This window comes from Phoxinus phoxinus (assembly GCF_949152265.1).
Source record: "Phoxinus phoxinus genome assembly, chromosome: 6".
In the NCBI taxonomy this organism is placed as follows: Eukaryota; Metazoa; Chordata; class Actinopteri; order Cypriniformes; family Leuciscidae; genus Phoxinus; species Phoxinus phoxinus.
The window spans coordinates 12,248,021-12,263,788 of record NC_136881.1 but is presented as its reverse complement, the minus strand read 5'-3'; the positions used below and the strand labels follow the sequence as shown (position 1 = coordinate 12,263,788).

The 15,768-nt window shown below is 38.6% G+C and overlaps 1 protein-coding gene across 12 annotated transcripts in view; it reads right to left on the bottom strand.

Annotated features, from left to right (window-relative positions):
• Positions 1-15,768, bottom strand: part of pcm1 (pericentriolar material 1) — a 42,879-nt gene that overhangs the window by 6,110 nt on the left and 21,001 nt on the right. For 7 of the 12 annotated variants that reach the window (XM_079615072.1, XM_079615077.1, XM_079615078.1 and 4 more), the window contains 19 exons: positions 15,460-15,654; positions 12,350-12,513; positions 11,296-11,528; positions 10,987-11,105; positions 10,723-10,852; positions 10,084-10,248; positions 8,895-9,058; positions 8,599-8,790; positions 8,271-8,520; positions 8,041-8,186; positions 7,331-7,506; positions 7,052-7,208; positions 6,509-6,861; positions 6,173-6,340; positions 5,818-5,874; positions 5,077-5,249; positions 1,427-1,558; positions 1,209-1,341; positions 348-485 (listed from right to left, as the gene is read on the bottom strand). In XM_079615072.1, coding sequence (XP_079471198.1) covers positions 348-485; positions 1,209-1,341; positions 1,427-1,558; positions 5,077-5,249; positions 5,818-5,874; positions 6,173-6,340; positions 6,509-6,861; positions 7,052-7,208; positions 7,331-7,506; positions 8,041-8,186; positions 8,271-8,520; positions 8,599-8,790; positions 8,895-9,058; positions 10,084-10,248; positions 10,723-10,852; positions 10,987-11,105; positions 11,296-11,528; positions 12,350-12,513; positions 15,460-15,654 — 3,245 coding nt within the window. The remainder of the gene's footprint in view (positions 1-347; positions 486-1,208; positions 1,342-1,426; positions 1,559-5,076; positions 5,250-5,817; positions 5,875-6,172; positions 6,341-6,508; positions 6,862-7,051; positions 7,209-7,330; positions 7,507-8,040; positions 8,187-8,270; positions 8,521-8,598; positions 8,791-8,894; positions 9,059-10,083; positions 10,249-10,722; positions 10,853-10,986; positions 11,106-11,295; positions 11,529-12,349; positions 12,514-15,459; positions 15,655-15,768) is intronic. The other 5 variants (XM_079615082.1, XM_079615080.1, XM_079615081.1 and 2 more) reach the window with 2 other exon arrangements.

Genomic DNA, 15,768 nt, shown 5'->3' with positions numbered 1-15,768 from the left:
TCAGCCTAATGAACAAAATGTCTTAGTGTGAAATGTGTACCAGATACAAAGAAACAGGCAGTACTAAGCCTGAATTATTCAATTTTCAAACATGGAATCACTGACAGTGATGTGTGCTGTGGCAGCAGAAGACAGTGTCCATCGTGAGCAGATGCGGATACAATAAGGCGTATACAAATTCCTAACCAGCCATTTGCTAGTTGTTTGGTTTCTATTTCAATATCATTGTATCAATTTGCTTGTCGCTGGAAACTTATTGCATTGTATCTGGTAGGGACATGCCATTAGAAGCACTTGCAAATGAATGTCAGGTCTATTCTGCAGTCTGAGAGTGATCGCAGGAATACCTTGCGTGAGTGCTGAGGTGGCAGCAGCAGCTCCAGGGCTGTGCTCAGGGTTATCTGTGTTACACTCAGCCCTTAGCTTCATGCGCTCATACTCCCTCATCCTGGCCAATGCCTTATCTAAATGAATCACTGTGTTGCCTGGAGAAGCAGAAAGGAAACAAAGGGACAGAGAGAGAGAGCGGAACATAAAAGTGTTCAGGGGGAGTACGATAGGATTCAGTCTAGCCCCAACCCAGCAAAGCAAGCATGATCATGGTAAGCAACCTATCTAGGGCTGTCACGATTCCTCGATTAAATTGGAGAACTCAATTTAAAAAAAAGTTGAGTAACCTGCAAAATACTGGAAGTGGCGCATTACACTGATGAGAATCCATGAACCGCATTATTAGACCACTTTCTAAGGCTGCACAATGTATTAAAACCCAAAAACATTCTATAGCATAGCAATATTAAACAAGGACTTGATCTGCTGTAAAGTCGAACAACAATTACTAGGCTGTTGGCGCCCTACGAAGGCATGTGTTATAATACATAAGTTGATTATTTATATCATGTATATTATATTATATACTTTAACAATGTTGTTCTATACAACCATATTATTACTTGATTTTGATCCTTTATTTCAAACCAAAAATGATTGCCTCATTATTATATATGTATTTTAAGTTATTTTAAAGGCTATTGTTTGCTTAGGCCTATTTTTATTACCACCCAAAAAAATAAAAAAAATTTGATTACTTGATTAATCGACCGATTACTCAAATGCCAAAATAATCGTTAGTGACAGCCCTAAACCCATCTATTGTTTTTTTTATCATGATTGTGTCTGTATGTACGCATACAGCCCCGTCTTCTTACCCAAGTCATCACTAGCAAAGGGTTCAAGGTTGGAAGAGGTGGACAGCAGGCTCTCGTTATCCATCGAATCTCTATCTGCTACCCTCTTCAGTACAGAGTTGGATTTAACGGTAACAATCTTCTCAGATGCATCCTGGAAAAACCAGGGAGAAAAAATAAATCAATCAATTGTGTGATAATTAAAGTGAGAAAATCAGATGGGGAAGCAAATATCTTACATTGTCACTGGTAGCCAAGCTTTCACTAGGTGTGAGCTCTGACTGTGAGCCTGTGGCCCACACAGCTGGGCCCAAAGAGGACGCATGCTCATCTGCCACACTCTTCTCTGTCAGGTGCCTTGTTACAATGTCCTGGTGGTCAAAGCCAACGATGAGATTTGATATGTGGCATAAGATGTGTGTGTGCACACACAAATCCTATGCCACTTGTATTTATACCTATAGACTAAACACGTGATGCGCATGTACACGGCGTCAGTGTTTTTGCGGTTTTGCGCAGAGATAATTTCCCCCCCAAAATTTTTCAAGGCTTGCACCTTGAAATCTATTTCAGGGTTTGCGTTCTCGAGCCACCAGGCACTGTTTTGTGAGGATTAGCAGGCCAGAACGTATTGAGTGTTTTCTGTTAGAACGGTGTCGTGTTTGTTTTCTTTCAATTAGGACAAGTTTTATATTTCTTTTTGGAAATTGATCGATCATAGGCCTTTTTTATTATTTAATAGCTTTAAAAATTGTAAAAGTTTATGTACCTCAGATTTTGAGTGAAAAAAAAAAAACACATTATTTGTAGATAATTTTATCCATATTAAGTAAAATATGAAAACAAAATTGCACTGTTTATCACATTAGTGTGCTTAATTTATTTTGTACAAAATGGCAGTGCCAGTTACACTTGTGGTGTTCACGGTAAAAAATAACAGTGCCAGTTACAATTGTGGTGTTCACAGTAAAAAATGACAGGCCTACAAAAAAAAATTTGCTTATAAATCTCGTTATGCTATTTTATCACCAGATATTGGATTCAATCATTGTCAACTTGTTTTCTTTAAATTAGGACCGGTTATGATTTTTTTTTTTAACTGATTGATCGTAAGCCTCATTGATCTGAGCTTATATTGGTAAAAAATTACCGCCCATTGAAAATTAATGTAGAAAATCAGAGAAACAATAGTGTTCAGGAGCATGTTCATGTTTACATATGTACACGTGGGCTTGTAAAAATAAAGGCCTCAGACCTGTGCATGTGTGGATACGTGCATACTTATGCATCCGCGCACAAATACACGCAGACGTTCATGTACACAAGCAAACTATTTTGAGTATTACAGGCTTTCTTTTTCAGAGATGAACTTTATTCTCAAAGGGGCTCAGATCAATCAGTTTAAAACAAATACAAAACCTGTCTTAACTGAAAGAAAACAAGTTGACAAAAATATTGAATCCAATATTTGGTGATTAAATAGTGTAACAAATGATTTATAAGCAATTTTTTGTACCACAAGTGTAACTGTGCCATTTTGTACAAAATGAAACCATTTAAAAACAATTTCCTGGTGAAACATTTAAAAAAGTGTCTGAGGAAGGGCCGTGAAAGGCCCGAAACGTTACACTAATAAATGTATGTAAATGGGAGCTTTGTCGGTGTGCGGATCTTTACTTTGATACAGTGATTAGTGTGATTTTTTATATTGTAAGTAAAAATGACAAAATTATCCACAAACAACGCTTTTTTCACTCAAAAACTTAGGTACGTAGAGTCAGATAAACAAGGCCAATGATCGATCAGTTCCAAAAAATAAATACAAAACCTGTCCTAATTTAAAGAAAATAAGCTGGCAAAAAGATTGAATCCAACATTTGGTGATAAGGAAGCATAACGAGAGCTTTATAACAATTTTTTTGCAGGGTTTTCAACACAGCACAAGGGTTAAGGCAGATTTCCACCACAATCGATGCAGAAAATGTGGAAAACCTTCAAGAACTGGAATTTGAGTAAAGGTGATATAACATATATTTTATTTATTCTCATTGGTACAATTATTAAAATGGCAGAATTTGTTAAAAGGGATACATTGGTATATTGAAAATGTTGTTGTTGTTGCACGGGCGCGCCATGTTATATTTCAACATTCGGCTACGTCACTGGCATGGCATAGCTACTCCGTTCACTGGTGAGGGTTGACTGAGGGTGTACTCACACTAGGCACGGTTGCCATGAACCGGGCCCGAGTACGATTGTCCCCCCTCCCCACTCCCCCTCTGGCCTGCACTCACATAGGGTTTCAGCATTCGTGCCGGAGCACGCTTACGTCATTATGATGAGACCGTTTCGGGATAAACACATAGACAGTATGGATAAACAGAGCGGCGCTCTCTGAACACAATGGAGTCCATCACTCTGTTTTCTTTGTGCATAATTTTGTGTCGTTTGGTCCACGGTGGTCCACAGCCCTCTCACAGCCTGTTGTTAAACAGATGTGGCGCCTTAGTGGCGCGAAAATTTTCACGTAATCGTGCTGCTCGTATGAGGAGGTTTGCAAGGTACCAGCTGAAGTGCAGCACGGACTTTGCAGCTTTGATTACGGACTATTCAGCTTTGATTACGGACTACAGTTCCCGTACACGAGTCCTGTTCCGTGCTCCAGCACGGTTAGCGCTCACACTGCATGCGAAACGCGCCCGAGTCCAACTGAACCGTGCTCTGGCCCACCTCTTCCAAGCGGGCCAGGGCCGGCTAATCGAGCCGCGCCCGGGCACGGTTCGGAGCACTCACACTAGTCAAACGAACCGCGCTTTGGTGGTCAAACGCACTCGGGCACGGTTCAAACTGGCTAGTGTGAGTACACCCTGAAACTCCTACGCGCAGCTAACTTTTTATGACTATGTACATTGCAAATACAATCTAATGCATATTTTAGACAAAATTTTGTATTGTATGCAATATTTTGAGACAAAATGAATTGGTACACAATAATATTAAATCAAGTGATCAAAGTGCTCATTGCTGCTGCGATCAGTGGCGTGGATACAGTGTATCTTGTGGCTCGTGCACACGCCGCAGTCTTCACTCGGACACGCGCTTCAATCCATGGCGGAGACTCTATTCGTTCCGGTGAAATTAGAAAACATAATGCACACAAACGTGTCCCTGCTTGATATACAAACACTGATTAACATATTCGTTTTTGATGAAAGAAGAAAAAAAAAACTATGGGACTGCAGATTAGAACACAAAACCTCTGACACGCGTGGCGAAAGTTCTACCACTGGACCATTACGGCACATGTTAAATAGGCGGATCTGTGTATTTATTCACGCGAAAGTTCTCGGCACTGACAACATATATTACATCTCATTTACTGACAAATGAAACCCCATGTACTATTTAGATTGATTGCTGGATATCGTCATGTTATTATATCTGATTTAGCATTGTATTAGCAAATCCTGTCCCACCCACTTTTTAAAACAAAGTTACGCCACTGATTAGTTCGTAAATGTGTAGTCATACTACTGGCCTGTCCCTCACAGGCACAAATGCGTAACCCATGCCATTAAAATGACTAATTTTCCTGAGTATATATAGGACCTGCACTGCAGCTGCCTATATACCTTCGCAGGTCCTACCATGCTGGTGACGTCATCGAAATTGCCAGCGTTCTTATACTAACAAACGCAGTTTTTGTGTTGCTTAAAAAAAAGCTATATTGATATTGGTAAATAAACATTTTTGTGTCATTTACTTTTAACTGTCATAAACAACACGTTATCAACGTTGATTATTTTCAGTTCAGTTCATCTTTCAAGTCTCCACATGGGCCTGTTGTGTCTATAGAAGTGTGCACAGATTTGACAATAGTGTACTGTACCTGTAATGAGTAGAGCGCCCTCTGCCGCAGGTAGTCAGTATTGAGCAGCTGAAGCTCATGAAAGAGCTCAATGAGGAAGTGAGGGCGAGACTCATTCTGAGAGATCAGTGTTGCCACCTCAGAATAGATAGTCTCTCTCAGGGCCTCAAAAAGAGAGAAATCACTGCTCACATCTAGAGAACAGTCAGAACAAAATAAAAGACGATAAACAGACAATCTACTAAAACTCTTCAAGCATTTGAAGAGTAGATCGAACAACTGCTGTCTGTGCAAACTAATTATACAAAAATCTATGTGTGGGAAACATACTTAACATAACTTCAAGTGCAGCATTAGCAAAACCTTGAGTACTGAACTTCACACAATATTCAAAAACACTTAAAACCATGCTCAGATCCACACTTTCTGTCTTTAACTCAAAAGCAAAGGTATAAAACATCCATACAAAACACACTGGGTTTGTATTATAAATAGAACAGCAGATTCCTCCCCTTTCCTCAATTTCCCAATGTTCTGAAATAACAATAGTGAACAATAGAAATAAACTTTTAACAGCTCAGTGGAGTTGTTTCTAAAATCTATATGTGTGAGAGATTTGTGCCCTGAAAATGAAAACATCTGGCTCATGTCTAGTATTTCTTATGCATGTGAATGCAGTTTAGAAAAAAAGAAGAGGAGAAAGAGGAGAAGGAAAACATGCAGGTTAGGTAGCAGGTCAAACAGCTGATTAACTAGAGTTACCTGGGACTTCAGTGCATGCAATTCTGTTAGAGAGAAAAGGTGTTCTCCAAGCATATGCTGTGAAGAACAAAACCCAAAATGAAATGTGAACAAAAACAGAAATGAAAATGAAATTAGTGACATTATAAAACAATATAAGGACACAGGGGACATAAGATGTTCAAATGATGATCAAATTAAATTAGAATGTGAAAAAAAGTCTGCTATACTGTTCTGGCAGATACTTCTCTGATTGAAGAATATAGTGCATACTGTATAACAAGACAGTTCTCATTGTTCTACGTTTTGATGTATGATGTAGTGTTAAGACGTTTTATTCAGTGATATCAGTAGCTGGATCTATGTAAAGTCATACCAGATGAAAGATCATTTGGCTTGCTGCTCTTAGTCTTGCTGTCCAGTTTCTCCTGTGTGAGTTTGTCTAGCAGACCCTGGTTGAGATCTTTGTATCTGACCTGAGAGGAGCGCTCTCTGTTCTGATCAAAGTGAGAGTCACTTGAAACACTGTCACTGTCCACAGATGCTGAAAATGAAAAGAACACAATTTGACCCCATTCGATTGAAGGTCTCCAAGGTTTCATGTGCCGAAATGTATATATTTAAAAAAAATCCATAAACCCAATTAATGACGGAAAAAGGACAAACTTTGCTTTTCAATGAGCTTTTTTGTCAACTTTAAATATAGACACACCTGTGTTCTTCTGTCCCCTGCCTCTCTTGCGGCGGCTCTTTGTGTTGGGGGTCTTGTCTCTAGAGGCCAGGCTGGCCTGTGCCGCAGCCTTGCGTCCTGCTCTAAAAGTCTTGGTGACGGTTGTCGGGTCTGCCCTGTCTGGCAGGCTGCTCATAGACTCCTGGGAGTCAGGTATGTAGGAGCGATCCCGGGAAGTGGAAGGGTGAGGAACAGGAGAGGAGGAAGGGGAGTTCTTCTCTATCTGACTTGTATGGCCTGAGGTGAGGGTGGGTCTCTGACCAGAGCGATTCAGGGAGGAGTTTAACCAACTAAAGTTATTAGCGTCGGCCACAGTATCAGGTTGAGACTGAAACCTATAAAGGAAAAATAAACATGATTTGTAAGGTTTCTCTTCCTTTTTTGTAGTTCAAGCCAGACAATTTTGTTGACTTTTCAGCTAACCAATATATAAAGTAGGTCATTCTTAAATTTTCACCTGCCTACAATTGATAGAATCATCAAGATGATATCATATTAATCCAAATTACAGAAACACATGTGTACCTTTTCTCTGTGTTGTTGAGTGGAGATCTCTGTAGTGGAGGGGGGAAACCCATGTATTCCGTTTTGACAGATATGTTTGGATCATGCTGATGATCTGAACCCTGGTTCAGCTGAAAATCTCCTACCGAGGAGGGAAACAAGGGACTGAAATTAAAGCCTAAAGATAGAAAAGAAGAGAGAATGAAAGAAAAAAGGTTAAAAGTATGTATATATCAATATATTTTTATTTTATATGGAATTTACTCAATTTAAAGAATTACAGACGGATAACAGACTTACCAGTTGGGAAAGGGGAGAAGTTTGGGATTCCAGGAATATTGAGTGTATTGACCGGTGGGTAATTTAGGAAAAGAGAAGGAGATGCAGAATCACGTGTAACATTTTGATGCTGCTGTTGTCCTGACAAGGACTGACTCTGCTGCTGCTGCAACAGATCATTCAGAACTTGTTTCAACCTGCCAGAAAAAAAGAGCACATTTTAAAAGTTGTGACAAATGAAACCAAAGCTTGTTTCAAATTCAAGCAGTTTAGACCTTGACTACCATTCAAATGTTTGGGGTCAGTAAGATTTTTTTTAATGAATTCATTTCTAACACTAATACTAACAGCAAGAATGCATTAAATTGTGATAAACTTTCTATTAAATCAAAGGATGCCGAAATCCAGTTTCCAACATTTTTTAGCAGCACATCTATTTTCAACACTGATAATAATAAGATTTTTATATATATATATATATATATATATATATATATATATATATATATATATATATATATATATATATATATATATATATATATATATATATATATATAAATAAATGCAGCCTTGGTGAGCATAAGAGAGTTATTTCAAAAAGCATTAAGAATCTGATTCCAAACTTCTTAATGGTAGTAGACCTACAGAAAATGCCTCATTCTTCATGCTTCAAATCTTACTAAAATACTTTTTCTCATTTATAATTTTCGAAAGAAATCTAGACAGACCGATTGACATTGTTCTGTTGCCAAGCCAGCTGTGTGTAACACTGGTTTAGTTGGTGCATGATGAGAGGGACCTGAGGAGAGGTCAAATTATTGGGCACAACACCATATGGACCTGTGAGCAGAGCTTGCAGCATGTATGAAAGAGTCTAGAGATGAGAAGGAAAAAAAAATTTGTAAGTGAGGGAAAAAAATGTGAAAGAATGAAAAAATAAAATGTGTTAAACTCTGACCTGTTGGTCCTGTAGCAAAGTTTGGCACATGGTAGTGCTGAAGTGGAGTTGTTTCTGGAGGTGTGTGATCTGTTCCTGCCAGTGTGCTGGTGCAGCGCCCTCAGAGAGAGACAGATCAGCCGCCCATCGCAGGTTCTCCTGCCGCTTAGCTCTGCTGGAACTACTGCTCTCAGTCTGTGGCTGCTGACGAGGGTGACCCCTTGATCCACGGGGGGAAGGACTATCATTAACTTCCCTGTGAACTTTCACACTGCGCAAAATAAAAAGACGTTGTTAATGGATTGGGTTTAGTGTCTAGACAAACTCTAGTATGTGCCTGTGTGTTTACCTATCTCTGTTATTCCGGTTGTAGCTGCGCTGTTTTTGGGTGGAGCAAGCATGCAGCTCATCTGTTGTACTGGACTCCTCTCCCCCATCATGTTCATCATCTTCCTCAGCCCCCACCTCAGAGGAGTAATCATCATCAACATCATCTTCACCAAGGGGACACTGTGTTGATCCACCCCAGGTGGCCACGGTTCTGACACAAAAATGATGATTAGCACCTGACAAAAAATTGTCTTCGAAGTATATAAAACACTTTTTTGAAATGAGCCACAATAAGCTATCAAGGCCAAGTGTTACCTTTCATCACGACTGTAGGACTGGGTCTCATGTGTCTCGCTCCTGAATGGAGAGTCGGTGAGTGTGCTTCTCCTTTGCTGCTCTGCCATCAGACTCTCCAAATGTTTCCGCCTCTGTCTCAACTCCTCACGCAAGATCTGATGCCTTCGCATCTCTGACCACAGCTAATATAAAAATACAAAAAGACAAAGTTATTAAACTTCGCAACACTAACACGTGCTATAGTAAAATTACTTTAAATAAACCTTGGACTTCTTTCCCCTGTCTGCAAACAGATTGTCTGGTCAAAGCAATGCTTAGCAATGCCAGAGACACAGTGGTTACTCTTGTCAAGGAAATCAACCTACAATGGCTTACTATAGTTTTCTCTTTTTAAAAACAGTTTTAAAATAAAATAAAAAGACACTTCATTAAATAAATCTTAAAGTCCCTTTAGGGATAATTCACCCAAAAGGGATAATATACTTAAAAATAAATATTCTGTCATCAATTACTCACGTTCGTCATTCCAAACCCATGAGACTTTTGTTTATCTTCAGTACACAAATACAGTTATTTTTAAAGAAACCTGAGATATTTCTGTCCCTCCATTGAATGTAAATGCACTATATTTAAATATAGTAGGGTTGGAACAATTGATAATTTTTTCAATCGATTAATCTATCGATTATTTCCAATGGGGAACATCAACAGCACAACAAATCGACATATTCCATTCAAATCGACTACTTTATTAAAATATAGTAAAAAGAGCTCAAACAAGCTTGCTTGACAGACGAGAATAAATGAGGCATGTTCTCGCATGTCACACGTCATGTACAGTTGAGCTGCAATTGATCACATTTGATGTACGTTGATCAATGTATATATGAGAGTTAACGCCTAAATTAAATCTGTTCATCATATCAAGTTATTGCATCTTTTCAGAAGACTAAACTGCTAAATTCTTTATTTACTTTTTTAAGTCTATACGTTTTGGTGGCATGGACTTTCAAAAGGAGGGATAGAAATCTCTCAAGTTTCATTAAGAAGATTTTAATTTGAGTTTCGAAGACAAATGCAAATCTCATGGGTTTGGAACGACAAGGTTAGTAAAAGACGAAAAATTAATTTTTTGAGCAATCTATCCCTTTAAAACACTACCTGATATAAAAAGGAAGCAAAATTGTTATTTGGATTTCACACTAACCTCATTGTCAGTGACAGTGACTGGAGGAGGTTCAGTGGTGGGTTTAAGGCCACTAGTGTTGGCTTTAGCTGAGGAAGAAGAGTGTAATGGTACAGGAGCGGGAGTAGAGGCTGCTGCAGGAATCGTCCTCCTCATCTGACCACTAGCACTACTGCTCACAGACGACTGACAGGGCACATAATGATTTAAGAAAATTCATAAATCATAAAACTCAGTCTCTGCAGTTTTGCAGCTGTTCAGTGTGTGTTCATAATAAAAACAGTGTTTCCCCAACCATTGTTTTGGAATATTGGAATAATATTCCCATTGTACAGCACGTTGTTTGACAAAAAGTTTGTTTAATTTCATATGATTAAAATAAATAAAATGTATGTCTTCATTTGATTACCAGAAAAAAAAGAAAAACAAATTTGTGTGAAAAAACCCCCAAAACATTTCATAAATCGAAAAAAAGTTGTATAAGTTTTAATAATTGTATAAGTTTCATGATTTCAATTAAATAGACATGCTTTTTGATTACTAAAAGTTTTATACCACGTATCCGTAACACCCGCTCTGCGACACTTGTAGTTTCGGGGGATCCTAGGGGGAAACACTGAATAACCTACTGTAAATCACAAGTGTACATATGTGAATTACCTGAAGGTCAGGACAGGCCCACTGTATGTCTTGTATCTTGCCCTGAATCTCCATCAGCCTTTGTCTCTCTTCATGGAGCTGCTTTAGTTCCTGCTGCTGCTGCTTGAGTTTCTCCTCATATAATTTCTCTCTGAAAAGCAAACATTATATAAGTTGTTTCACACAGGTCACATTGAAAAAAAAACTTACATGCTGCAGCATGTTCTCATACAACACAATATGAACTGAAAATACAAGCACATATTCAGGGACACAGACACTAACCTGGTCTTATCAGAGAGGGCGATATCTCTCTGGGCTTTGGGAGTTGTTGCTCGGGTGTTATTGGGTTGTTGCTTCAAACCTTCATCCTCATTAGCTGTAGTACCATCTGTATCATCACTCTAGAGTAACATTAACAGACACAGAGAAAAAGTCTTCCACAGGTTGACAAAAGGCACAATAAAGAAAAGGCAGGCAGGAGAATGACTTCCTAAAAAAAAAAATAGCTCCCTTATACAAACTCCACTCAAACTATATTTGTATTATGAATGACCAGAATCTTAGATCACCCTCATGGCACCAGACCCTCACCTGCACCATGGCCACCAGTTCTTGGAGTTGTCGGAGTTTCTGTTTGGCTGTTTGAAGACGATGAACTTTCTGAGCATAATCTGCATCCCCACCTAGACTGCTTCTACGACTGGACCCTGAACCATCACTGTCTCTGCCTCCTCCTCTTGCTCCATCAACATCATCCTCCAGTGCCTCATCATCCTCCTCATCTTTAACTTCAACGTGAGGCCTGTCCCGGTTGAACTGGCATTCTGAAATTATTACAATGCATTTAAAATAAATAGTTAATATAGAAAACTATTCAAAAAAATGTAATAGTGGACTCACACACGGGTTACGTTTTGAGCACGCAGGCTCTTCGTCAGAAAAGGTAAAAGTTATAAGTAATAAGTATTTTTTTTTACATATATTGGAGCTTTGGTGTGCTGACTGTTTGCATGTTTGTTTTTTCATCAGAACCTCTAAGCTCCAATATATGCAAAAAAAAGGTAAACTCTTGATAATAACTTCTGTGGCGGCTGATTCTGTCTGACGAAGAGCCTGCGTGCTCAAAGCGTAACCTGTGTTTGAGTCCACTATTAATTGTGTCGACTGTTTTTTATTATTTCTTTTGTCTAAACATATTTTTTTTATTAGAGGTTCAGATTTTTTTTTTTAGAGTAGAAAGTGTTTATATCCAAACAATAAACTTTTATCCCAGTACTTCTGTGATCATTTTAGTTATTATACTACAGAAATGATGATACTGTGTGGTTGAAAAGACTGTTTGTGAAGCAGTTTCATACCTGTACATGACAACTGCCCTCTCTGGGTCAGTGGCAGCGCCAACACAAATTTGAATGTTGTGATTGTAGCTACTTGTCAAAAGTTTAATAGACAATAGCAGAATCTCTGTCATTTATGAATAAGATCGGGTGGGTGTTTGCATCGAGATCGCGATAATGGTAATGGCGCAGCTTTAAGTTAATGTGTTCTTTGTTTTAGAACAGCTTCATTAGCACAGCATGTTTTTAATTCAGATAACAAATCTTTACAAAGGGTTGACAGAAATTGAAAGAGTGTGAAGTCTGACCTATGATTGAAGGGACGTTGAGACTACGGAGGTTGGCTGCGGAGCGGTTATTGATTTCACATTCTGTGTTCCGATGGCCATCTCTATTATTGGAGGCGCTGTGAGCCTTCGTCAAACTGTTCATGTCCATCCAGTTACTTGGAGTCTGTGGTTGGGCTGGATTTCTACAAAAACAAAAAAATATATATATGTATCTTTCTAATTTTCCCTCAATTAACAATTAATTATTTTCAAGTCTCTTCAACAGGACAATTCTCACAGAAGCAGAGGCAACGTATGCTGCCTCTAAATTACACAGATGACCATTGTCATGATTGGTTTCAATTTAGATTAGATATCCTTGATTCAATATTGATTTATCTAGATATATATATATCAGGTACAGTGCATAAACATTTTTCTTAATGAAAACAACCTCTCATCTAATGCTGTAAACTGTACAGTTAACCCTGTCAGCTGAAACATTAGTAAAGGTTTAAAATGAACAGAGTCCAAACTATTAAATTCAATTGCAAAGCAATTCAAAAGCAAATTACAAAGATTTAAATTGCAAAATGCAGTTTTTTAATATATATATACATTTTTAATGAGATTATTACTCTACTCCAATTTGTGGTTAAAATAAAAATATTTCTAAACATGGCTGTCATACTTTTTTTTTTTTTAATGGCTGACTTAATGTATGTTTAATAAGACATCACTAACATGCATCAAATGTTCCTCTCTAGAGTTATTTTTTCTAGCAAAGGAACTATTTACATTGAATGGCTTTCCTGAGGTAAATGTAGAGTAACATGACATTAGTTATAAGCTAATTTTTGTCTTTTCACGGTTGAGCAATAACATGAGACATGATGCATTTCAGTAAGTTATTCTATGTTTCAACATACCTTCTGATTTTCATTTATGTTTATTGAATGCTACAACTAGTAGTAAAGAAAGAAAGTGATGATCGGTTCACGTGCCCTTGATTCATGCTGGCACTTGAACTGATGCGATTACAGCAATCTGCCACACCACGTTAAAGCTGGGGACACACTTAACGAACAAAAAATCTACATGACAATGTTTACAAGCTGTTTTATTGATGTCTTTCCGCCGTTGAAAAAACTGATTGATCTATTACACGTGTGTTTCCTCTATATTGATTGGGTAGTGGCGGCCCGCCACAGCTAAATTTCTGCCGCCACGGTATCAGAATAGGGCCGTACAATACAAAATCGAAAAGCCGTCTATCATTGACACGCGCTTCACACAGCGAGCGGGCACGCGCACCACCCGGCTGACAGTTTGATGCGGCCCACGAGTCAATTCCTCCCGAAAAAAAAAAAAAAAAAAATTCAGAACCAAAAATCTAAGCAAATACTTTTCCTGTGATTGAAAACACAAAATAGGCAAAGTGGCAAGCAGCACGAGTTTCAAGTTTCTCACGGATGAGCTTCGGAGGCGCGCGCGCCGCACCGGTTTCAAGTTTCTCACCGATCAGCTTCGGGAATCGGGGCGCATAAAAGGATCGGAACGAAGACAGCGGAGGACCAGGCATGGACTTTACTTTATGTGTATGTGGTAGTCGTCCACGAGTCGAGGAGCTACTGTTTTTACTTTCGTTTTGTCATTTGCGTATTAATGTATTAAAGCGGTTTAAACGTTTGCCGGTTCCCGCCTCCTTCTTCCCTGAACTAACTAACGAACCACGTTACATTTAATATAATAGATAATATACAATAATATTATAAAATAACATAATAGAGTCAGGTTTCCGGGTGGTCGCTTCCGACTGTGTCCTGGTCACAGTCAGAATGAACGCAACAGACACGTAGCGGTTGTCATCGCTGATATGCATCATGGCGACTGTCAAAAATAGAAAGGTAGATTCAGAATGTCGCGCTTTTCAAGAAATGTTTTTGTTGAAGTGAAAGGCAAGCCAGTCTGCCTAGTTTGTGGATGCACTTGCAGTGATGAAAAAGGTAAATCTGAAGAAAAGAAAAATGAGTGGCCGACTAAAAGTGGAATGAGTCTGTGCTGATTTAGTGGAAAGAGTATTATTGTGTGACTGTTTTTGTGCTGTAACGAGGCTATGGTGAATGCACTGCCTGCACACCTTTTGTTTTGTTTATAGTTTTGAGTTTCCAATTGTACGAGTCCCAGTCACCCCGACCCTGTCTTCTTCCTTCCAATCACTGAACCTCATTACAATGGCCCTTAAAGAATGTTAAAAAATTGTAAATGGCCCTTGATAGGAAAAAGGTTCCCCACCCCTGATCTAGCAGCATGTATGCTACTCAGCATCAATGGGCCATCTCTTTCTGAATTCCCCTATGACCGAGCCTTGGACTTATTTTTCCAAAAATTAAATGTGTGCACAGCAAGGCACACAAATTAATTTGTTTCATTATGAATTATTTGTAGATGTTAAGTGCCTCAAATATATTTAAGTAATACATATATTATTTGTGTTGCAGCAAAGTGTCAGTCCAGTTTCATAAGTAAAACTTTTCCCGGGGAGGGTGGTGGCGGCGGCAGCGGGCGGGTTGGGGGTTGTTCAGACAGACCTGCCCCCACTGCTAAAAAAAATCCTAAAGGAAACCCTGGATACATTTTAGTATTTTTCAACATATCTTCAGGTGTTAATTCATTTTTATTCTGTAACTGGTATTAAAGAGGAAGAAATTATCGCGTTCTCTCGCACTCCGTTATGCAACTGATCTGTCATGCCACATTAAAGAGCGCCAAAACAGCATTTATTGTTTGAATTTGGTGATAAAATGGACATAATTTGAAAGATTACACTTTGTTTCTTATCGAAAGTAAGCAAAGCTTATTGGTTGACCAGGGCTGGGCCAGGGCAGCCGGAGACGGGGTCGTTAAGCTAAGCCATGAGAGTATCGCAATTTGTATTTTTCGGGTTTTGTGTCTAATACTTATAACAATCAAAACAGTGTGTATTTTAATGCCTATACTATTGTTTTGTCCATTAAACTTTCATTCATGCACACACAATTTTTGTTTTGAACCCTGAACATCAATTAAAAGAAGAAACTCCAAAAGATTTGAGAGTCACAGCAACACAAAAATAAACTACTTAATTAAATTACTATAATCAGTAGTACCTGATATTGGTGACTGGTTCATGGTTCTCCTGTTCTGAATCAAACATGACCTCAAAAATTGAACCGTCCTCTGTTCCCTCATCGTCATCCTTTACATTTTCGTTTACCATGTCCACCGCCATATCTGATGTCTGTTCATAATACTGAACAAGCTCTCTTAGCTCATTCAAACGCTTATGCACCTCCTTCAGTTTCCTGCATTGAGTGACAAACCAGGCATCAAATACACTGAACCATTAAAATAAAAAATTAATAACATCACTTTGGTACAATCGTCGAAGTTAGATCAAATGAGATGAAGAGAGAGAC